The sequence below is a fragment of the Nycticebus coucang genome, chromosome 7, assembly GCF_027406575.1.
Source record: "Nycticebus coucang isolate mNycCou1 chromosome 7, mNycCou1.pri, whole genome shotgun sequence".
Classification (NCBI taxonomy): domain Eukaryota; kingdom Metazoa; phylum Chordata; class Mammalia; order Primates; family Lorisidae; genus Nycticebus; species Nycticebus coucang.
The window spans coordinates 44,497,545-44,516,298 of NC_069786.1; the positions used below are offsets into that span (position 1 = coordinate 44,497,545).

Sequence of the window (18,754 nt, forward strand, 5' to 3'; positions counted from 1 at the left end):
CAGGTATAAGAATGCCATACATGAAGAGTGAGAGTTTGACTTCCTCTGACCCCGTTTGAATCCTCTTCTCTTGCCTGATTGCGATGGCTAGGATTTTCATTACTATGTTGAATAGCAGTGGAGACAGTGGGCATCCTTGCCTAGTTCCAGATTTGATTGGAAATGTTTTCAATTTTACTCCATTCAATATGATATTGGCTGTGGGTTTGCTGTAGCCTTTATCAGTTTAAGAAATGTCCCATCTAAGCCTATTTTCTTAAGTGTTCTAATTGTGAAAGGATGCTGGATGTTATCAAAAGCCTTTTCTGCATCAATTGATATAATCATACGTATGGTCTTTGTTTTTTATTTTATTTATGTGATGTAGTATATTTATAGATTCACATATGTTGAACCACCCTTGTAATCCTGGAATAAAACTAGCTTGATCATGATGTATAATTTTTTTGATGTGTCCTTGAATTCTGTTTGCCAGGATTTTACCAATATTTTTAAAAGTAAGGAAAGTAAGTAACAGCCAGCTTGGATTCTATGTGAGACTCTCGTCTGGCTTCCTTCTGGTGCCTTGCTGGCTCTGAACTCCTGTTTGTGCTTCCATCCTCTTGACAGTGATAAAGAATCTGCCCTATTTCTCCATCCCTCAGCAGGGCTTTCTGCCTGGTGCCTCAGCCTCTCCACCTGTGAGACTTTTGCATCAGCGAGTGCCTGAAGGGGAGAATAGGTAAGAGTGTCAGGCTCCACTCAGCAGACTTTTTCTGTCTCTGGCGCTTTGTTCTTCAAATCCAGTCTGCTTTGATAGCTCCCCTGTGCTTTCATATGGGTTTTTTTGTTATTTTAATCTTACCTGGCTATTTTAATTATATTCTACTGTTTCTTGGTAATATGATGCAGGCTAGTCTAGCTCACCTGGCATTCTAATTCTCAGGATTACTCTTTACTCAGAACTTTTCCAGCAGTTTTTAAACCTTAAGTTCTATTAGCCTATACAAGATAAATTTTTGTTTATTTGCAGTATTTTTGTCTAAGTATTTTTCTGTTAATACAGTTTTGTCAGATAGGAAGCATCCATTTAATTCTTTTGCCTGCTCACTTTTAACTACTGTCCACTGTAAAGTCCTGTTTATCCTCACTACCTTGACATCCCTTCTCAACTACTTGTTTGGACTTTGCCTTGTAATGAGCACATTGCTTTCTGAATTTCAGTGATTGCGCCCATAGAGTACTATGATGTCATAGCTCACAGCACCCTCAGACTGTTGGGAGGCTGAGGCAAGTGCTCAAGAGATCCTCTTACCTCAGTCTCCCAAGTAGCAGAGACTACAGTCATCCACCACAATGCTCGGATGTTGTTTCTTTTTTTAAAGATCGGGTCTCACTCTTGCTCAGGCTGGTCCCTGAACTCATGAGCTCAATCCACCCACCTCAGCCTCCCAGAGTACTGGGATTACAGGCATGAGCCACCACACCAGGCCCTCAGCGACTTGCTGTAAAAGAGAGATCTCTGAAGTGAAGGTGTTGGTTGTCCTTAACAAAGGTGGATGATCTAAAAAACAAAAAAACAGGAAAGTATCTGGCAGCTTCCTCAAGAGGTGCTAACTGTAGGGTGAAGGAGACCAGTTATGACTCAGTCAGGTTGATGGGTATTTATTTATTTTAAATTCCTGCCTTGAGGATTTTCTTACATGGCACAGAGAAGAAAACATGTCTTTTTAAGGGCTCTATTGGGAGTAATTGATAAAAACAGAAAGCTAAGAGGATAATCTGATGCCTGGATGCCAGAGACCATGTAATAATTCCTAATCAGGAAAAGCTTTAAATAATTCAGTCTATCCACAGCTCAATTTGTACTGCATCCTTTTCTAAAGCCTATTTTCTTTCATCTTACCTTCTTTGATATTTCGCTTTCAATTTTTTGAACTTTGAATTGAGGTATAATATACATACAGAATAGTAAACAGTGTGATGGATTTTCACAAATTGTCCACACAATGTAAGCAGCACTAAGATTAAGAAACTGACCCCTTCCAGCAGCCGAGAAATTCCATGCAAGCTTGTTTTGTTGCTGGAAAATGAGGCCCAATGGAAAGAACAAACACCCAAACACTGTGCTTAAGAGGAAGAAGGAGTTTATTCAGCCAGAGAAGTGAATGGCATAGAAGAATTCAAAATGTTGGTCTCCGACTGGCTTGGTCTTTCCCTTTTTATCTCCAGTCAAAAAGTTCCAGCTCCCAGTACCTTTCTCATTGGTCATTTTGAAACAAGTGGGAGAAGTGGTCTCTAGCTCCAAAAGTTTGTTTTCAGGTCCCCAAAAGGTAAGTCTACAAATTCCTAAGAGCTGAGTCACCATAGGGAGGACCTTGCAGGTATATCCTTGGGTTCTTCTTGAGCAGACTTCTGTTCTCTTAGATTTCACTTTTTCTGGGTATCCTTCTTCAGTTTCAGTTACTTTCCTCACTACCAAGGGGCACTGTGATGGGCTGGGTTTTGCCCCACCACCTATGGTTGAAGTTCTACCCCCAGTACTTCAGATTATATTTGGAGACAGGGTCTTAAAAGAGATGATTAAATGAGGTCATTCAGGTGGGCCCTAATTCTGTCTCATCAGTGCCTTTATAAGAAAAGATTGGACACAGGCAAGCATAGAGGAAATATAATATGAAGACACAGGGAAAAGATGGCCCAAGGAGACAGGCTTCAAAAGAAACTAGCACTGCCAGAAGCTTGATTTCAAATTTCTAGCCTTCAAAAAAGTGAGAAAACTTCTGTTGAAGTCACTCATTCTGTGATAAGGTTTTATGGCAGGCCTACCAAAATAATATAGTTACTCTCCTAATTTCCAATAGTATAGATTAGTTTGACCTCTTATTGGGTTCCTTATAGAAATAGAATCATAAAGTATATACTTTTTTGTATCTGACTTCTTTCACTCAATATTATCTAAGATTCATCTATTTTATTAGATTTAGTTGTGAGTTATTAATTCTCCTTGTTCTGTGAATATATGGCATACTTTATTCATTCTGTCACTAATTGACATTTTTTGAGTTTGTACAAATATTTCTTCTATGAGCACTCTAGTACTTATTTCTGTTGGATATACATCTAGGGTGGAATTTCTGATTCATAGAATATACATAGGTTTACTTTTAGCAGATTCTAGCAAATGATTTTCCAAAGTAGTTACACGATAGGAAGAATTGCACTGCTGATGGAAATGTAGTATTATTTTACTTTCAAATTTGATGAGATCATTCAAAATACAGAAATGGAAGAGATGTTAAAGACATCATAGAACTAAATGAACACATTTAAATTTGGTTCAACGTTGAGTGGAAGAGGTCGGGTAGATAAATCCTTCCTACCCATCCAATTCTGATGATAATACTTTAAATGCCTATGTTGTACACATCTCTATGTTATATGCTGGGAGGAATGCAGATACCAACAAGAATGAACCTCATTCCCAAGAAGATTATAACCTAAAATCAGCAAGGAACAATTTCCTCTCCCCCACCTCAAAGGATATTTGTCAGTATCTGGCAGCATTTTTGACTGTCATATTGGGGATGATATCAGCTTCTAGTGATAAGAGACTATGGATGCCGCTAAATATTCTATCACGCACGGAACGGTTTTCCCAAACAGAATTATCTAACCTAACATGTTAGATGTGCTAAAAACCCCGCTTCTGGAAAAATGGGAGCAGATGTACTTCTATTTCTCCCACTAAGTAAAGCTAAAAGTCATGAACATTATATATTTAAAGACAAACAAAACAGAAAAACAAACAACAGTTTTTAAAAGATGCTGGGAAGTGGAGAGACAATAACAGACTAGCTAGGGACTTCGGGACCCAAGGAACAACACAGTAGTAAATTCATTGGGTTTTCTTTCTGCCTCATATATTCTAGACATGGAGCTGAAAAAGTCAACAACCTGAAAATGTCATAGGCACTGACAAAATAAAGCCCAATAAAAGTTTTCTTTCTCAAGCCAAAGGACCAGGAAGGGGGCAGTCTAGAAAGACAGAAAACTTATAGACAATAACTGGCTAAAAGTTTACATGATGTTTGAGAGTGATGTTTACTCCAGAAAACACCACAAAAAAGTTGTAATCTAACCCATACCAGCAAAAACTGAATAGACAGCCTTGACTACCATCCTCATTAGGCTGTCATGAGGTGCCCTGACCTTCCTATTGGGATGATATCAGAGAAAGACAAGGAAGGGGATTTCTTCCCTCCAGGCAGTAATAAGATCTTTCCAACAGTGTCAGTGGAAAACATGTTGTGGGACCTGGACTTCCACATCCATCAATAACAGTGAGGTTCCTTTACCTCACTCCCCCAGATTGTGTCAAAGGAGGATTAATGGAGAGTCAAGATGTCACCACCACCCATTGGTAATGAGACGATATGCACACCCCCTTCCCATGGCTTCGATAGAGGCCACATGGGGTGCATTAATGAGGGACTCCTACCACTCTTAAGCAGAGAATATAAATTCTAGAGTGCCATAACATAATGCCAATATGTTCTGGTTTCCTTGTCGTACTAGGAATATGTCAAACTGAATGAAAAATGACGATAGATATAAATACTGAGATAAATAGAGATGTTAGAATTATTTGACAAGGATTTTAACCCAAAACAGAAATGTTTCAATGAGTTACTGCAAACACTTGAAACAAATGAAAGTTTTATCAAAGAAATAGAAAATATAAAAAAGAACCAAATAGAAATTTTAGAACTGTATAATACTATACCTGAATTAAAAATCTCAATAGATGGTCTCAAACAGCAGAATAGAAAGAACAGAAGGAAGAATAAATAAACTGGAAGGTAGGATAAAAATTACTCAAGCCGAACAACAGATAGAAAATAGGCTGGAAAAAAAATTTTCTGAACAGAGTCAGAGAGATCTGTGGGATGACAACAAATGATTTAACACTGTCAACAGAGTCTCAGAAGGACAATAGAAAAAGATACAGCTGGCTAATAAATGTTCAAGTTTGACAAAAGATAATAACTTACATATTCAAGAAGCTGAGCAAGGAAGATAAAACTAAAGCTGTCCACAGAAAAACACATAATAGTCAAACTTCTAAAAACTAAAACCAAAGGAAAAGTCTTCAAATAGTACGAGAGAAAAAACACCTTATAGGGGAAAATTAATTGGACAACAGCAAAGTTTTCATCACCAGTTCTTGTGGCCAGAAATGAATGGTAGGATAGTTTTCACCAGTGGGCGTGCACGCCATCAGTGCAGAATCCTGTATCTAGAAAAATGTCTTCAGAAATGCAGAGAAAATTAAGACATCGTCAGGAGAAAGAAAACTGAGATAATGGTCATCGGCTAACCTACTTTTAAAGAGTAGCTAAAGAAAGATCTCTGAGCAGAAAGGAAATAATCAAAGCAGGAAAATTGGGACATCAGAAAGGAAGAAAGAACATAGTAAACAAAAACAAACAAACAAACATGCCCTTTGCAATACAACCAGTTGTCCTTGTCCTTTTGAGTTTCCTAAGTTATGTTTGATAGTTTAAGTTAATATTATAATGCTGCCTAATGTGGTTCTAAATGTACTGTAGAGAATTATTTAAGACAATTATATTGCAAATGACAGAGGGCAACAGGAGACTTCAATAACATTCTTTTAACAACTATGGAAAAACTAGAAAGACTAGCACTCCCGGAGGCAGAGGCAGATGGATCACTTGAGCTCAGGAATTCAAGACTGGCCTGAGATGGAGTGAGACCCTGTCTCTAAAAATAGCTAGGTGTTGTGGCTGGTGCCTGTAGTTCCAGGTTGGGTGGCTGAGGCAAGAAGATACCTTGAGCCCAAGAATTTGAAGTTGCTGTGAGCTATAATGCCATGGCACTCTACCCAGGGCTACAAAATGAGACTGTCTAAAATAAAAAAGAAGGAAAAGAGAGGAGTGGAGGAGGGGGAGGGGGAGTGGGGGGGAAGGGAAGGGAAAAAGAAAATTAGCAAAGAGAAGAACTCAACAACACCATCAACCCACAGAATCTAATTGACCTTTGCAGACTACTCTATCCGAGAATAGCAGAGTTAACATTCTTTGCAATCCCTCATGGAACATATACCAAGATAAACCATATCCTGGGCCATAAAGCAAAACTTAATAAAATTTTGAAAAATGAAGGCGTACAAGAATGTTTTCTGACACGAAGAAATCAGACTAGAAGTTAATGACAGAAGGAAAACAGGAAGATGATTCAATACTTGGAAACTAAACAATGCAGATCTAAATAATCCATGGATCAAAAACCAAGTCTTTAAAGGAAGTTTAAAAAGGCAATGAATAAAGGTGAAAATAAGACATATCAAAATTTGTGAGACACAGCAAACACAGCACTGAGACAGAAATTTCAGAAATTTATAACACTAAATTCACACATCAGAAAGGAGGAAAATCAACTCTCTAAGCTCCCATCTCAAGAATAAGAAAAAGAGGCTTGGCGCTTACAGCTCAGTGGTTAGGGCACTGGCCACACACAGGGCTAGCAGGTTCAAACCTGGCCCAGGCCTGCTAAACAACAGTAACAACTGCAACAAAAAAAATAGCTGGGCATTGTGGCAGGCACCTGTACTCTCAGCTACTTGGGAGGCTGAGGCAAGATAATCACTTAAGCCCACAAGTTTGAGGTTGCTGTGAGCTGTGACGTCACAGCACTCTACCCAGGGCAACACAGTGAGACTGTCTCAAAAAAAAAAAAAAAAAAAGAATAAAAAAGAGAGCAAAACCAAACAAACCAATAACAATAAAACTCAGCAAAACTAAGCAAAAGGAAGGAAATGATAAAGACGAGCAAAACTCAATGGAGAATATATATGTATACCAAAATAGTATGTTTTATGCCATAAATAGATATGATTTTTATTAGCCAATTAAAAATCAGTTAAGAAAAACATTAGATAATAAAGGATGGAAGGAAAATAACAAAAAGTACAACAATTCACTATAAATGAAATAGATAATTTAAATAGCTCTGTAACTATTAAGAAAATTAAATTTGTAACTTAAAAGAACTCTCCAGGCCTGAGTGTTGTCACTGGAGAATTCTATGAAAGTTTGAAAGAGGCCAAGCTCTGAGTTATACATCTAACTGATGGTTCCATCAGGAAAGCACGGTTACCCCTAATTAGCAGACGCACATTTACAATAGTAGATAGAGACCAATGGCTCGCCTACTGGCCACTCAGGCCAAATAAACCCAGCAATTCAGCAGTCAGGACTCCAGACAATTAGGTGTCACTCATGCTTCCATAGGCCGTAAGTGGCACTGATCTGACCTTTATTTCAGTAATGTATAAAGTGGTTGCCCCATATCTGCATTTGAAAGGAGAGATGTCAGAAGAAAAGAAAGAGAAAATGATCAGTCCTGAATTGAGGAAATGGAAAACAGAATAGAAAAAACTAGATGATAATGGAAATATTTCAGATGACATGGAAACTCCAGACAGGGGAGAGAAATCTGAGCTGAGTCTAAAAAAAGAAATGGAGTTGTAGGACACTGTGCCCCTTGCCATTCCAGAGCCTTTGCTGAATGGGTTGTGTGACATCTTTCTCTTTCCAAACTGGAGAGGACAGAGGTGCCACATGATAGGAGGTCCCTTCCCAAGACAGGCGCACATGGAAATAGATGCAAGGGGGAAGGAAGTGACATGTTTGCTTTGGACATATTAGGTGATGATGGGTGGGTGGTAGTTTGGTTCTATAGCTCATAGTGAAGATGTGGCAGTGGAAGTTTGATGAGGTCACCAGAGTAAGAAGAGAGTCTAGGACAGAACCTGGGAGAATATCGACATTGAGGTTGGGAAAGCGTTAGAAGAAATGAGAACAGAGATGTTGGAGAAAATCTAGAAAAAGACAAATCTCTGAAGCCTAAAGTGGAGAATCCAGCAGAGAAGATTACACTGTATATAGTAGAGTCCAGAGCTTCAGAGATCCTGCAGGCTCAGACTGGGAAAAGGGCAAAGGATTTGACACCTAGGGACATAGTCAAAAGCGAAGAGCTGAGTGCGTGGTAAAGAATCGGAAGAATCGGATCGGGAACAACAGGTAGCCATCACTAGCCTTTTGTTTTCAAATACAATTTGTAATACTATTATGAAAGTTATTGTCCTGTCATTAATTTTCTTGCACCTGAGTAATTGTTCTCTAGTAGCACTTTAAACCATCATGTATGTTTATAAAGAAACCAAAACTAGCAGAACTACAAAAAATATTTGGGTGATGAGAATGCCTTTGGTCAGAGTCAGACATTTTTAATGTCTTCTTTTAATTCAAATCATCTTATGATTCTGTCTGAATAGAATCTCTTTTATTAAATATTAGAAACACTATTAGTGGGTGAATGAAAATTTATAATTTAGCTTGGGATCATTTTATAATTTCAGAACTAGGTATGGGTGTGTGTGTGTATGAATTTCATGAAAATTATACTTTCCTTTTTTTTTTTTTTGGTTGCAGTTTTTGGCCGGGGCTAGGTTTGAACTTGCCACCTCCGGTAAATGGGGCTGGCACCCTACTCCTTGAGCCACAGGCACTGCCCCCAAATTATACTTTCTAATAGATGATTAAGCGCTCCTTCCCATCTCTGATTTTTGTTGAATGCTTATGAGTCTCACAGTAAAAGACCTTTGTTTCACAACCTCTAGAAATACCATGCAGTTGCTGAAACTAATCTGGTAGAAATTCAAATTCATCTTTTATCTTTTAGATAAAAGCCTTTGAAATCCTTTTAGTGTGAGGTTATCAGTAGGCTTGATTCTCATATAACCTCATTACTAACCCAAGGATTAGTCAAAATGAGGGTAGAACAATGCTCTGTGGCTGAAACACTGTTTATCACTCCTACAGTCCAGCAATCAGCCACGCCATGGCTTACCTGGTTCTTACTCGGGAAATTCCGCCTGCTTGCCCCAACACACACTGAGAGATCCCTAGATCACAAGACATTGAAAGCTCTTGTAAATTGCACATTAAAGAAACCTGCCCAACTTTATTTATGCATTTCTAAAACTTGTTGAACCACAGGATTTTTTTCTCATTAATATTTCATAACTCACCTAGAGGTTTTGCAACGTGGAATGGACTCTTCGGAGGGGCTGATCCTTCAGCACTGAGGTCTGTGCTGTAGAAGGAGAGGTCAGAGTCCTCAGAATGTTTTTGTTTTATGGATTGGACTTGGTGCAGTATTTGAAACAATGCTTAGCTAACATCATCCCCAATTTCCTTTCTCCCTCCAGAATAGCAAGAATTGGCTTATTAGGTACTAAGTTTTTACACGTTTTCCTGAAAAAAATTTTTTCATTTGTTGTTGCTTCCATTTTCACTCAGCGAAATAAGCTCCCCAGCAATAAATGGATGCGAAATGTTGTTGTGGACAGAAAAGCATGCATTAAAAAAAATAATCATATCGAGTTCACCAATTGTTATTTTAAGGGTTACTTAAAACAAGATAATTCAATACTTGGGGGAAAAACCTCATTTTCCAAACTGAAGCTGTGTAGTGATTTACCTATTCCATAAGCCTATGATTTTATCTGCTCAGATTTACATTTAGAGCAATAAAACCCCTGGCATCTGCTCCTGGTGGTCCGCATGAAGACGAGACAGGTGATAAGAACATTCCTGATTTTATTGCTTTCTAGAACATTTGAAGCCGAGGTGGGGCTGGGAAAGATGTGCCTGTCATGGCCATAAACGTGCACAGGGGCTAATAGCAAAGAAGTAAACAGGTCCTCTTTGGAAGACGTTTTAAATCTTTCCGGCCACTGGCCTCCATTTGTCGACACCTGCGAAAGTTTAAAAAACAAAAATGAGAGAAAAGCTGCTGCTATCTCTTCATCAGAAAAACAATCAGTCCAATGTTTAGGGCTTGGAGGAGTCACTGCTAGGTGCCAAAAGTTCCTTTTTTCTTTAAGTTTCAAATTAATATGAGGGTACAAATTTTTAGATTACATTGTTCTCATTTCCAGGGTAAAACTCCGATTGTAAAAGATCCCCTCACCCAGGGGGCATGTTATGTATCCTTCACAATGTGCACATCAGGTGAGATCCCACCTCCTGCCCTCCCTCCTTCTGCCACTGGCACCCCTCCCCTGCCCTCCTCCCCTTGCCCCGTCTAGAGTGTGTTTGTGTTTTATTGTTCATATGACCATGTAATTGTTTATATATTGGTTTCATATTGGTATTGAGTACATTGATATTTATTTTTCCATTCTTGTAATACTTTACTAAGAAGAATGTGTTTCAAATCCTTCCAGGTAAATGTAAAAGTTGTAAAGTCTCCATCTTTTCTTATGGCTGAATAGTATTCCATGGTATATAGATACCAGTTTATTGATCTATTCATGGGTTGATGGGCACATAGGTCATTTCCATGACTTGACAATTATGAATTGAGCCGCAAAAAACATTCTGGTGCAAATGTCTTTGTGATGAATTTTTATTCTTTTGGGAAGGTGCCAAAAGTTTTAGCTATTCTTATGAGCTCCTAGGGTGGCCTTACTTTCCACAGGATCCTGAGCAAATTGGAGACTGTATGCCACAAGCAGCTAATGAAATTCAGGCTGGGGTGCAGAGTAGGGACAACATTTGAGGCAGGACGTTGACACACACTCTGTGCAGGTACATTTCCTAATAGCATAACCACTGGGAAGTTGCTGAAGCTATTGGGGAGTCTTGTCAGTGGGTATCTAGGAACACTGTTTTCATGGCTCCTACAACGTGTTGACATGGTCTGTATTAGCTCATCTTAGGACCTAATGTTCTTAAGATTTCTTATTTGGACATTAAGTACTTTGGTTAAAGACTGCCAAAATTATGAAAGAACAAAATTATGAAAGAATCTAGTGGGAGGAATTTTTATTGCCCAATAAATAAAATGATAGGCGATCATAATTCCATATAGTCACTAAATATCCAAAATGTATAAAGCATGCAAAGTTAGGTTCAAAATATGGATGGAAAACAGCTCAGTGACATTTCCTGACAATTATTCACTTTCTTTTTTAATGTGAAAATAAAGCAAGAACGTTTTCCTAAATCCCAGGCTTAGAAAGCTGAACACTGCCTGGAGGCCTTAAAGAATTACATTGACAGAGCCATTTTTCCTTAGATTTTAAATTACAAATAGAAAATTCCCCAAGAATTTTGGAAGAAATCTCAAACTTTCAGACTCATAAGATGCACATGGGCCTCTGGAAACACCCACCATGGTCTTTATCTGTCATCTGAGACAGACACTGAACTCATGCTAGGGAAAAGTGAAACTCCTCAGTTTTGGAAAACCTTCATTTGGGGGTTTAGTCTTCTGCATTTGTGTTCACTGGCAAGAAGTTCTTTTTTTGTTTTTTTGGTTAGAGTCATTGTGTCCTCATACCATGAATCCCTTTTTAATTCTTCTGTTCCGTGACTAGCTGGCACACACACACCAGCCTCTGCTGTGGTTTTTATCTCCTATATGACCACTGTCACCTACCTAACTTCTTTCAACCCTGTGTTCTTTGAACATCTCTCTCTCTCTCTCTCTCTCTCTTTTTTTTTTTTTTTTTTCGGTATTTAAAATCTATTTTAATGACAACATTCTCATCACTTTAAAACAATTTGCATTGTTTAATCTGAAGCTGTTCTGGCATCAGGACTTAACTTTTCTGCTCCACAGGTTTCAGGTGCCGCTGTATTACTAATTCTCCAGTGCTCTTGAGACACGTGTTAGACATGTCTGCCTCTGTTGGAAGTTCTTGTGGCAGCTTCAGGGGCTTGATTCTTATCGAATGTTTGACCACTTTCAGTTTTGCATTCACCGAAGGGATATTCTTGTGAACTTGAGGGGCATGTGCTTTTTCTAATCCAAGCATCTTTATTGTATCTTTTCCCCAGTATGGACGTCTTTTTGTACTTTTTATTCTAGTAACAATATGCAGTTTATGGGGGTTCTGTGGATCCCCACCATACTTTTTTTTTTTTTTTTTGTAGAGACAGAGTTTCACTTTATGGCCCTCGGTAGAGTGCCGTGGCATCACACAGCTCACAGCAGCCCCCAACTCCTGGGCTTAGGCAATTCTCCTGCCTCAGCCTCCCGAGTAGCTGGGACTACAGGGGCCTGCCACAACTCTCGGCTATTTTTTTGTTGCAGTTTGGCCCGGGGCCGGGTTTGAACCTGCCACCCTCGGTATATGGGGCCGGCGCCCTGCTCACTGAGCCACAGGCACTGCCCCCCACCATACTTTTCATGATCTGCAGGTGAATGCTGAAACACTTTATCTGGAATTCTTGACTTGGTAAATTTGTGACGAATCCAATCTGTACAAACAAGAGACTCCAGGCCTTTTGTCACAGTCTGTAGTCTGCCTAATGGCCTCTGAACTACTGTACACAAAATCCCTGCCATAAGTGTGCTGATTATTCTCTTTAGAGGCAGCGCCCACCAAACGCTCAACCTGAATCTTCCACCGAGGGGCCTTTGAACATCTCTATCCCTTCATCTTCTTGAAAATTATCCTGGCTCTCGCCTCATAAATCATCCCTCCAAATTGTTTACCCTCTAAAAATAAAAATCAGTATAGTATATGCTGAGGGTGGCGGGTTCAGGCCCAGCCCCGGCCAAACTGCAACAAAAAAATAGTCGGGCATTGTGGTGAGCGCCTGTAGTCCCAGCTGCTTGGGAGGCTGAGGCAAGAGAACCGCGTAAGCCCAAGAGTTAGAGGTTGCTGTGAGCCGTGTGAGGCCACGGCACTCTACCTGAGGGCGGTACAGTGAGACTCTGTCTCTACAAAAAAAAAAAAAATCAGTACAGTGGTAACCTTCATTGAAAGACGAGGAGTGACACCATTACATCTTGGTTTATGGAGAATCCCAGGGAGCAGAGAGATCAATATTCTTTGAAGCCTTTCCTGCTGTCGTGGCAAAGTGAACCTCTCCAAGGAGACGTTTGAGATTGGACAGAAAGTTGATGCAGTGAACATCCTATGTGCTAGTAGGTCACGTTGGGAATTATAGTGCTGATAATGCTGTTGTTTTCATTTGGGCAGGTTGGGCTGACATTTCCCATCTTAAGTAAAACATATTTTCTCTGTTGACAGAGACAAGATACTGCTATACTCAGCACACGATGGAAGTCACAGGAAACAGTATCTCTGTCACTAAACGCTGCGTCCCACTGGAAGAGTGCTTATCCACTGGCTGCAGAGACTCTGAGCATGAAGGCCACAAGGTCTGGGCAACAAAGCAAGTGACCAGTAGAGTGTAGCCAGCCTCCCTCCTCTTCAGATGCCTGCAGCACTTACAGCAGATTCTTATCCCCCGCCCATGTAGGCTGCCTTGTGACTGTCCTTATACCCTTACGAAAAGATGCTTTCTTTTCTGGTTGCTCTCAAGGAATACAAATGTATACCAGATCATAGGACAACCAGTATAAATTGTGTAAACACACACCAAGAGGGTATTAAAAATTATTGAAGCCTTTTCTTCACTCAGAAGAAAAGTAATAAAGCTAACAGAAGGAAGAGGAGCAAGGGACCAGTTATGTCCATCATGGCAAAGCGCTGTAGACGCACCAGCTCGCTCTCCGGAGGAGGGCTGAGGCAATTTAGCTATAATACCTTCCTATGCAGTAGGGGCTCGCATTGTGACTGGGATGTCAGTTTGGGGAGGGTCTCCATTGGCTCTTGAGTTATGTGTAGGTGACAAGAGACCATCTTCCTGTGGATTTGCACCCCTTAAACTTCATTCTGGGCCTGTATGCAGAAGTACCCAGTGTAAAAGAACTTTAGCAGCAGCCTTGAGGAAGCATTTAAAGAGTCAAAGAGAGGTAGCCGGACCTGTGGTTGCAACATGGAATGCCCCCCAATGGTCCTGCTGGTGGTTTAGGGTCGGCTTTATGCATGACCTTGATATGCCAGGCCTTGGTCTTTGTCGTACATCTCTCTATTTCTCCCATTAGGCTGCCTTCCTGGTGGTGTGGGGTAGCGCCCACTTTCACTACCTTGGAACAGCCCTGTCAGTAAGAGCTTCTTTTTCTTAAGAAGCTAGACACCTCATCTTTAAGCAGCTTCTCTAATACACTAAAAATTAAAATTTAAAATATAATCTGCCTACTTGCTCCTGGCTTGACATGGGTAAAACCCAGGGATTTACCTGGCCCTCCAGCAAGCTGGGCTTAGCTCTTAGGCATTGCGTGGCTCCTTTACCAAGAAGAAAATTGAGGATCCCAGAAGTTATGTCAGGGGCTCAGGTTACACAGAATTCAGACTCACTTCTGACTTCCAGTCTCTCTCTTCAGCATTACACCTGCCTCCCTAACCCAGGTCAACTGTGGTCAAAGACTCAAGTCTCTGCAGGTTAATGACCATGTAGGATATTAACTATGTAGGATATTACCGTCCCATGACTATGAATCACCAGGAGATCTTGTTAAAATGCAGATTCTAATTCTCTCAGTCTGGGGCAAAGTTGAGAGTCTGCATTTCTAATGAACCCCCCAACTTACGTGGAAGCTGCTGGTCCATACTCTGTATAACGATGACCTAAAATAACTTCTGTCACTAACCCTGTGCATTTCTTTATTTCCTGTGATCCAGGAATATAAAGCAGGAGTAATTACATAAATGAAAACCCTTCAAACTTTAACTTGCCCAATGAAAATGGAGATAATTACGCAGATAGTTCTAATTACAGTAAATATTCACGTTTAAATTACCTGGGTTGTTGCCTCTCTCACTGTGAAAACCTAGCAAAGGAAAGTTTACTCCATTAACAGCATTCTCAAGTAGTCAGAGTTTCTTTGAAAAAGGAAGGGCAAGTTTCCTTATGTTTTTTCACAGTGGAAGAGCTGAGACCTAGGAGGGCTCTGAGAACCACATGGTGGGATGTCCAAAACAGACCCCTTGACCTTGAGGCTGGGAGTTTTCATTTTGACCAGGTTGTTCCTTGGTGGAATATTATCCCCAGCCTTCCTAAATGTACGGGTTGGTGTTTCCCTTATAGTACAGGTAATTTTCATTCAAGTCTTGCCATGAAAAAGACAATTCTTCAGAAAACCCCTGCTTCCTCCCAAGACCTACCAGCTTCTCACCCTCCTTTTTCTTTTCTTCCTTTCTTCCAGGTCTGCACTTCCTGTTGTGAAGGAAATATCTGTAACTTGCCACTCCCCCGAAATGACACTGATGCCACATTTTCCACAACGTCACCCATAAATCAGACAAACGGACACCCACACTGCATGTCAGTGATAGTGTGCTGCTTGTGGGTGTGGTTAGGACTCACGTTATAGCAGCTCAGTGTCGCCATGGATAGCAGCGACTGGATGGTCCATAGTCGTGCATGAGTCATTGGCCTGACAGTCGTTCACGTGTGAGACACAACTCTCAGCCGCCAGTCATCGCAGCCAAGCTTTGCTGCTACCATGGGAACAACCACTGCTTCAGTGTAGTCACTTTGAGTCTCGCCCATCAAAGTCAGCCTACCCCCAATACAGACCCTGAGTTCTATGCCACAAACCTTTTTTTCACTCCAAGAAATAGATCTGCATTTACTGAGCTCTGGGGTTCTGAATCTGGAAGGATAAATGCATGAAATGCAGGAAGTCTTGAAACCCTCTGAAATGTTTAGGATATATTCTATGGACACCATAGATGTGTGTTTTTCTGGAGAAAGGTAAAGAACAACTTGTTTAAAAATAATCATGAATTCAGTTATTACTTAGATATTGCTTTAGAATGTTAAAACTTTGATTTCAAAATAAATGGACTATTTTCTTGGAAATTCTGGCCAAGTCCCTGGAAGAGTAGTAAGCAATCTGTCCAGTTTAATTTTCTCAACATTCTTCTCTCAGTGCTGGAAATCATATTCCCTTTACTCTGTGTTCAAGATAAGGAGTATTTGTGGGGGTGGCTGGAGAAGGATTTTCTTAACTTCATGGAGCTAACTTCCATAAACTGGCTGTTATCATTCCCTATAATTGGTGAGACTGGCCTTGACCTGGCACCTAAAAATGTTCCATGAGGCCTTGGATTCCACCTGGGCCCGTGGTGTCCAGAGTCCCAAAGCAGGATGGGATCGTTTTCTTCAGACATAGTGTTCTATTTAGGCATAACTGATCTAGACGGAGAGAGGATTTCAGAATGAAAGCATGGTGTGTGGAGGTTAGTCCTACCTATTTTATTTTGTGGGCCCAGTAAATGGCTCAGCCAGATTCTTCCTTTATCTGTGCTTCACGCTATCAAAAGCCTCTCTCTCCAAATCCTCAGTGACATCGCTTTTTGTATTAATTCCTCTCTAGATTGATAGGGTAAAAGGACACAATATGTTAGGAGAAGAAGGTGGACCAGTAAGGTGATTGCAAGACTAGTAAGGAGACCCAGGGGGAAGTTTTTGTTTCTTTTAGATAATTGCTTTTGGAGCAGATGGTAGAATTTTCACCATCCCTCTGATTTTTGGCACCCCAAGTTGCGATTTTTCTTCTTCCTTGTGAATCATTTAAACAATATTTATTTTTGTATGACATAACTAGAAACTAAAATATATTCTAAAAAAAAGTGTTTATTCTGAATAAAATGACCAAATTAGAATACTTATTTTTCAACAGTGGTAGAACTTATATGTTTGTTGAGAGTTATCTGTAATACTTGCACCAGTGTTGAAAAAGTTAACATGTTGTAAGCAAAGGTAATGTCTCTGCCTCGAGGATTTTTCTCATGGTTTCTTCAGTGGTGGTATAACCCAGAAGTATTCAGGTGGTGACCACCACTGCTCTGAGTTTCTGTGCAGGGTTATGGGGCACATTTTCCTGAGACAGAGTGGAGCCATGGCTGATAGAGAGGACAATGTTGTCAAGACCATCAGCCATGCACAGAAAAATGTCTCTGGCTCATAAAATGAGAACCCCTCAGGGACCAAATATGAACCCACAGCAGTAACTCTGATACAAAATAATCCAAATTGTATCAAATAGCCTTAATTCAGAGTTTTATAGGCTTATCAATATGTTGTTTATACTTGGGGTGGGGAGAGTAGAGGGAAAGAAAGCAAGACATAGATCCAGCACGTCCTCTGTGCCAGGCACTATGCTAAGCACTTTACATACGTTAGGTCGTATAATGCCTGCAAGAGCCCTCTAGAGAACGTTACTATTACAGTATTTACACTTTACAAATGAAGGTAATGAGGCTCAAAGAAGTTCAATAACATGATGCCTTTTCCTTCAGATTTAGGTTATGTGAGATGAGGTAGGAGTGCAAAGGAAAGGGAGGTGGAATTACCCCCCTAGGAAACTTCCAGGCCTGACTTCATGGGAATTTATTCATCTTATCTTGTGGCATTCGAGTCATCCTGCTTCTGCAGGATGCTATTAGCATGTGTCCTCAGATAATTTTTTTTTCCTTTAGGGAATGAGGGTATGGTTTCTTCATTCATCCCTCTTGCTAAAAGAGGAGACAGTTGATTGTGCATCCTATGATGCTATAAGATAATGCAAATTTGATGTTGTACATATCTACAAGTCCCATTTTTTATGCATGGTTACACTCCACTAACATCTTCCAAGTACTGCATGTGATTTAAATAAGAAACAATTAAGGGACCACACCAAAACCTTCCTGGCTGGTGAACAGGGATGAGGTCCACAGGGGTATAGATTCATTCACCACCCAGGGGGTTCTTGCAGACTCTACACAGAGTTGTTGCTGCATGCATCCCATGTGCCTGTTAGAATGGCTTGTGTTTCATTCTTTTGAAAGTTGTTTGCTCACTATCCCCAGCCTCAAGGAGCCAAGAAAGGACCATTCATGCGGAAAGTCCAAGACTGCTCAACCATCTGACTTTTCTACCACATTAAACTTTCCATTAAATCTCACCATTGGTGATGGCTTGAAGTGTAAAGAGCCACAATGTGTATATTAACCTATGTACCACATATTTATTTTTAGACTCTCTACAACATTCATGTCAATATGGGATTAATGCTTACACTTTGTAAATATTGTATATTTTGTAAATCAATGAATAAAAGTTTTAAGTGTATCTCACCAGGCTCATCCCTGCAAATGCACATGTCAATCAATGATTAATGCACCTAAGTTGTGCACAAGACATTGGGCTTAGCACCACAGGGAACTTCCTTCCAGGAGCTCACTTTCTAGTTCTACAGACAAGAAACACATGCATGAAAAGATACAAGACAAGTCACCCGTGCCAAATGATTCAAACAGATGGTTTAAGTACTGCAGAAAATCTAAGAAGGAAAGATTACCAGAATTTTCAATCAGGTCTACAATTCCCTACAGCATTTATTTGTTAAATCAGGAAATAGAAAAATATCATGTATTTGTGTGTGTATAAATATACCACACCATTAACTTTTTTTTTTAATTTATTTATTTTTGAGACAGAGTCTCACTATGTCACCCTGGGTAGAGTGCCGTGGTGTCACAGCTCACAGAAACCTCAAACTCTTGGGCTTAAGTGATTCTCTTGCCTCAGCCTCCCAAGAAGCTGGGACTACAGGTGCCCTCCACAACGCCCAGCTATTTTCTTGTTGCAGTTGTTATTGTTGTTTAGCTGGCCGGGCTGGGCTCTAACCCACCAGCCTCATGCATGTGGCTGGCACTGTAACCATTGTGCTATGGGCGCCGAGTCAACTTTTTATTTTTAAATCTTACTCTACTCTTAGAGTGAATTATGTTAATAATGATACACTAGAAAACATTTTCCCTTAATGCCTT

The 18,754-nt window shown here is 40.2% G+C and overlaps 2 protein-coding genes across 2 annotated transcripts in view; one reads left to right on the forward strand and one right to left on the reverse strand.

Annotated features, from left to right (window-relative positions):
* Window positions 1-18,340, forward strand: part of LYPD6 (LY6/PLAUR domain containing 6) — a 159,042-nt gene extending 140,702 nt beyond the window's left edge. Inside the window, exons 4-5 of the mRNA XM_053598175.1 lie at window positions 13,118-13,248; window positions 15,139-18,340. Of these exons, the coding sequence (XP_053454150.1) occupies window positions 13,118-13,248; window positions 15,139-15,306 (299 nt within the window). The 3' untranslated portion in view covers window positions 15,307-18,340. The remainder of the gene's footprint in view (window positions 1-13,117; window positions 13,249-15,138) is intronic.
* LOC128590779 (39S ribosomal protein L30, mitochondrial-like) lies at window positions 11,671-12,555 on the reverse strand. Its single transcript, XM_053598176.1, has 3 exons — window positions 12,263-12,555; window position 12,203; window positions 11,671-11,989 (listed from the first exon to the last, which is right to left on the reverse strand). The coding sequence occupies exons 1-3, from the start codon at window positions 12,424-12,426 to the stop codon at window positions 11,678-11,680; spliced, it is 477 nt and encodes a 158-aa protein (XP_053454151.1). The 5' UTR covers window positions 12,427-12,555; the 3' UTR covers window positions 11,671-11,677.
* Window positions 18,341-18,754: the final 414 nt, after the last annotated feature.

What these genes read in the sequence shown, in the direction of transcription:
- LOC128590779 (XM_053598176.1), bottom strand. Translation starts at nt 12,426, where the DNA reads ATGGCAGGGATTTTGTGTACAGTAGTTCAGAGGCCATTAGGCAGACTA.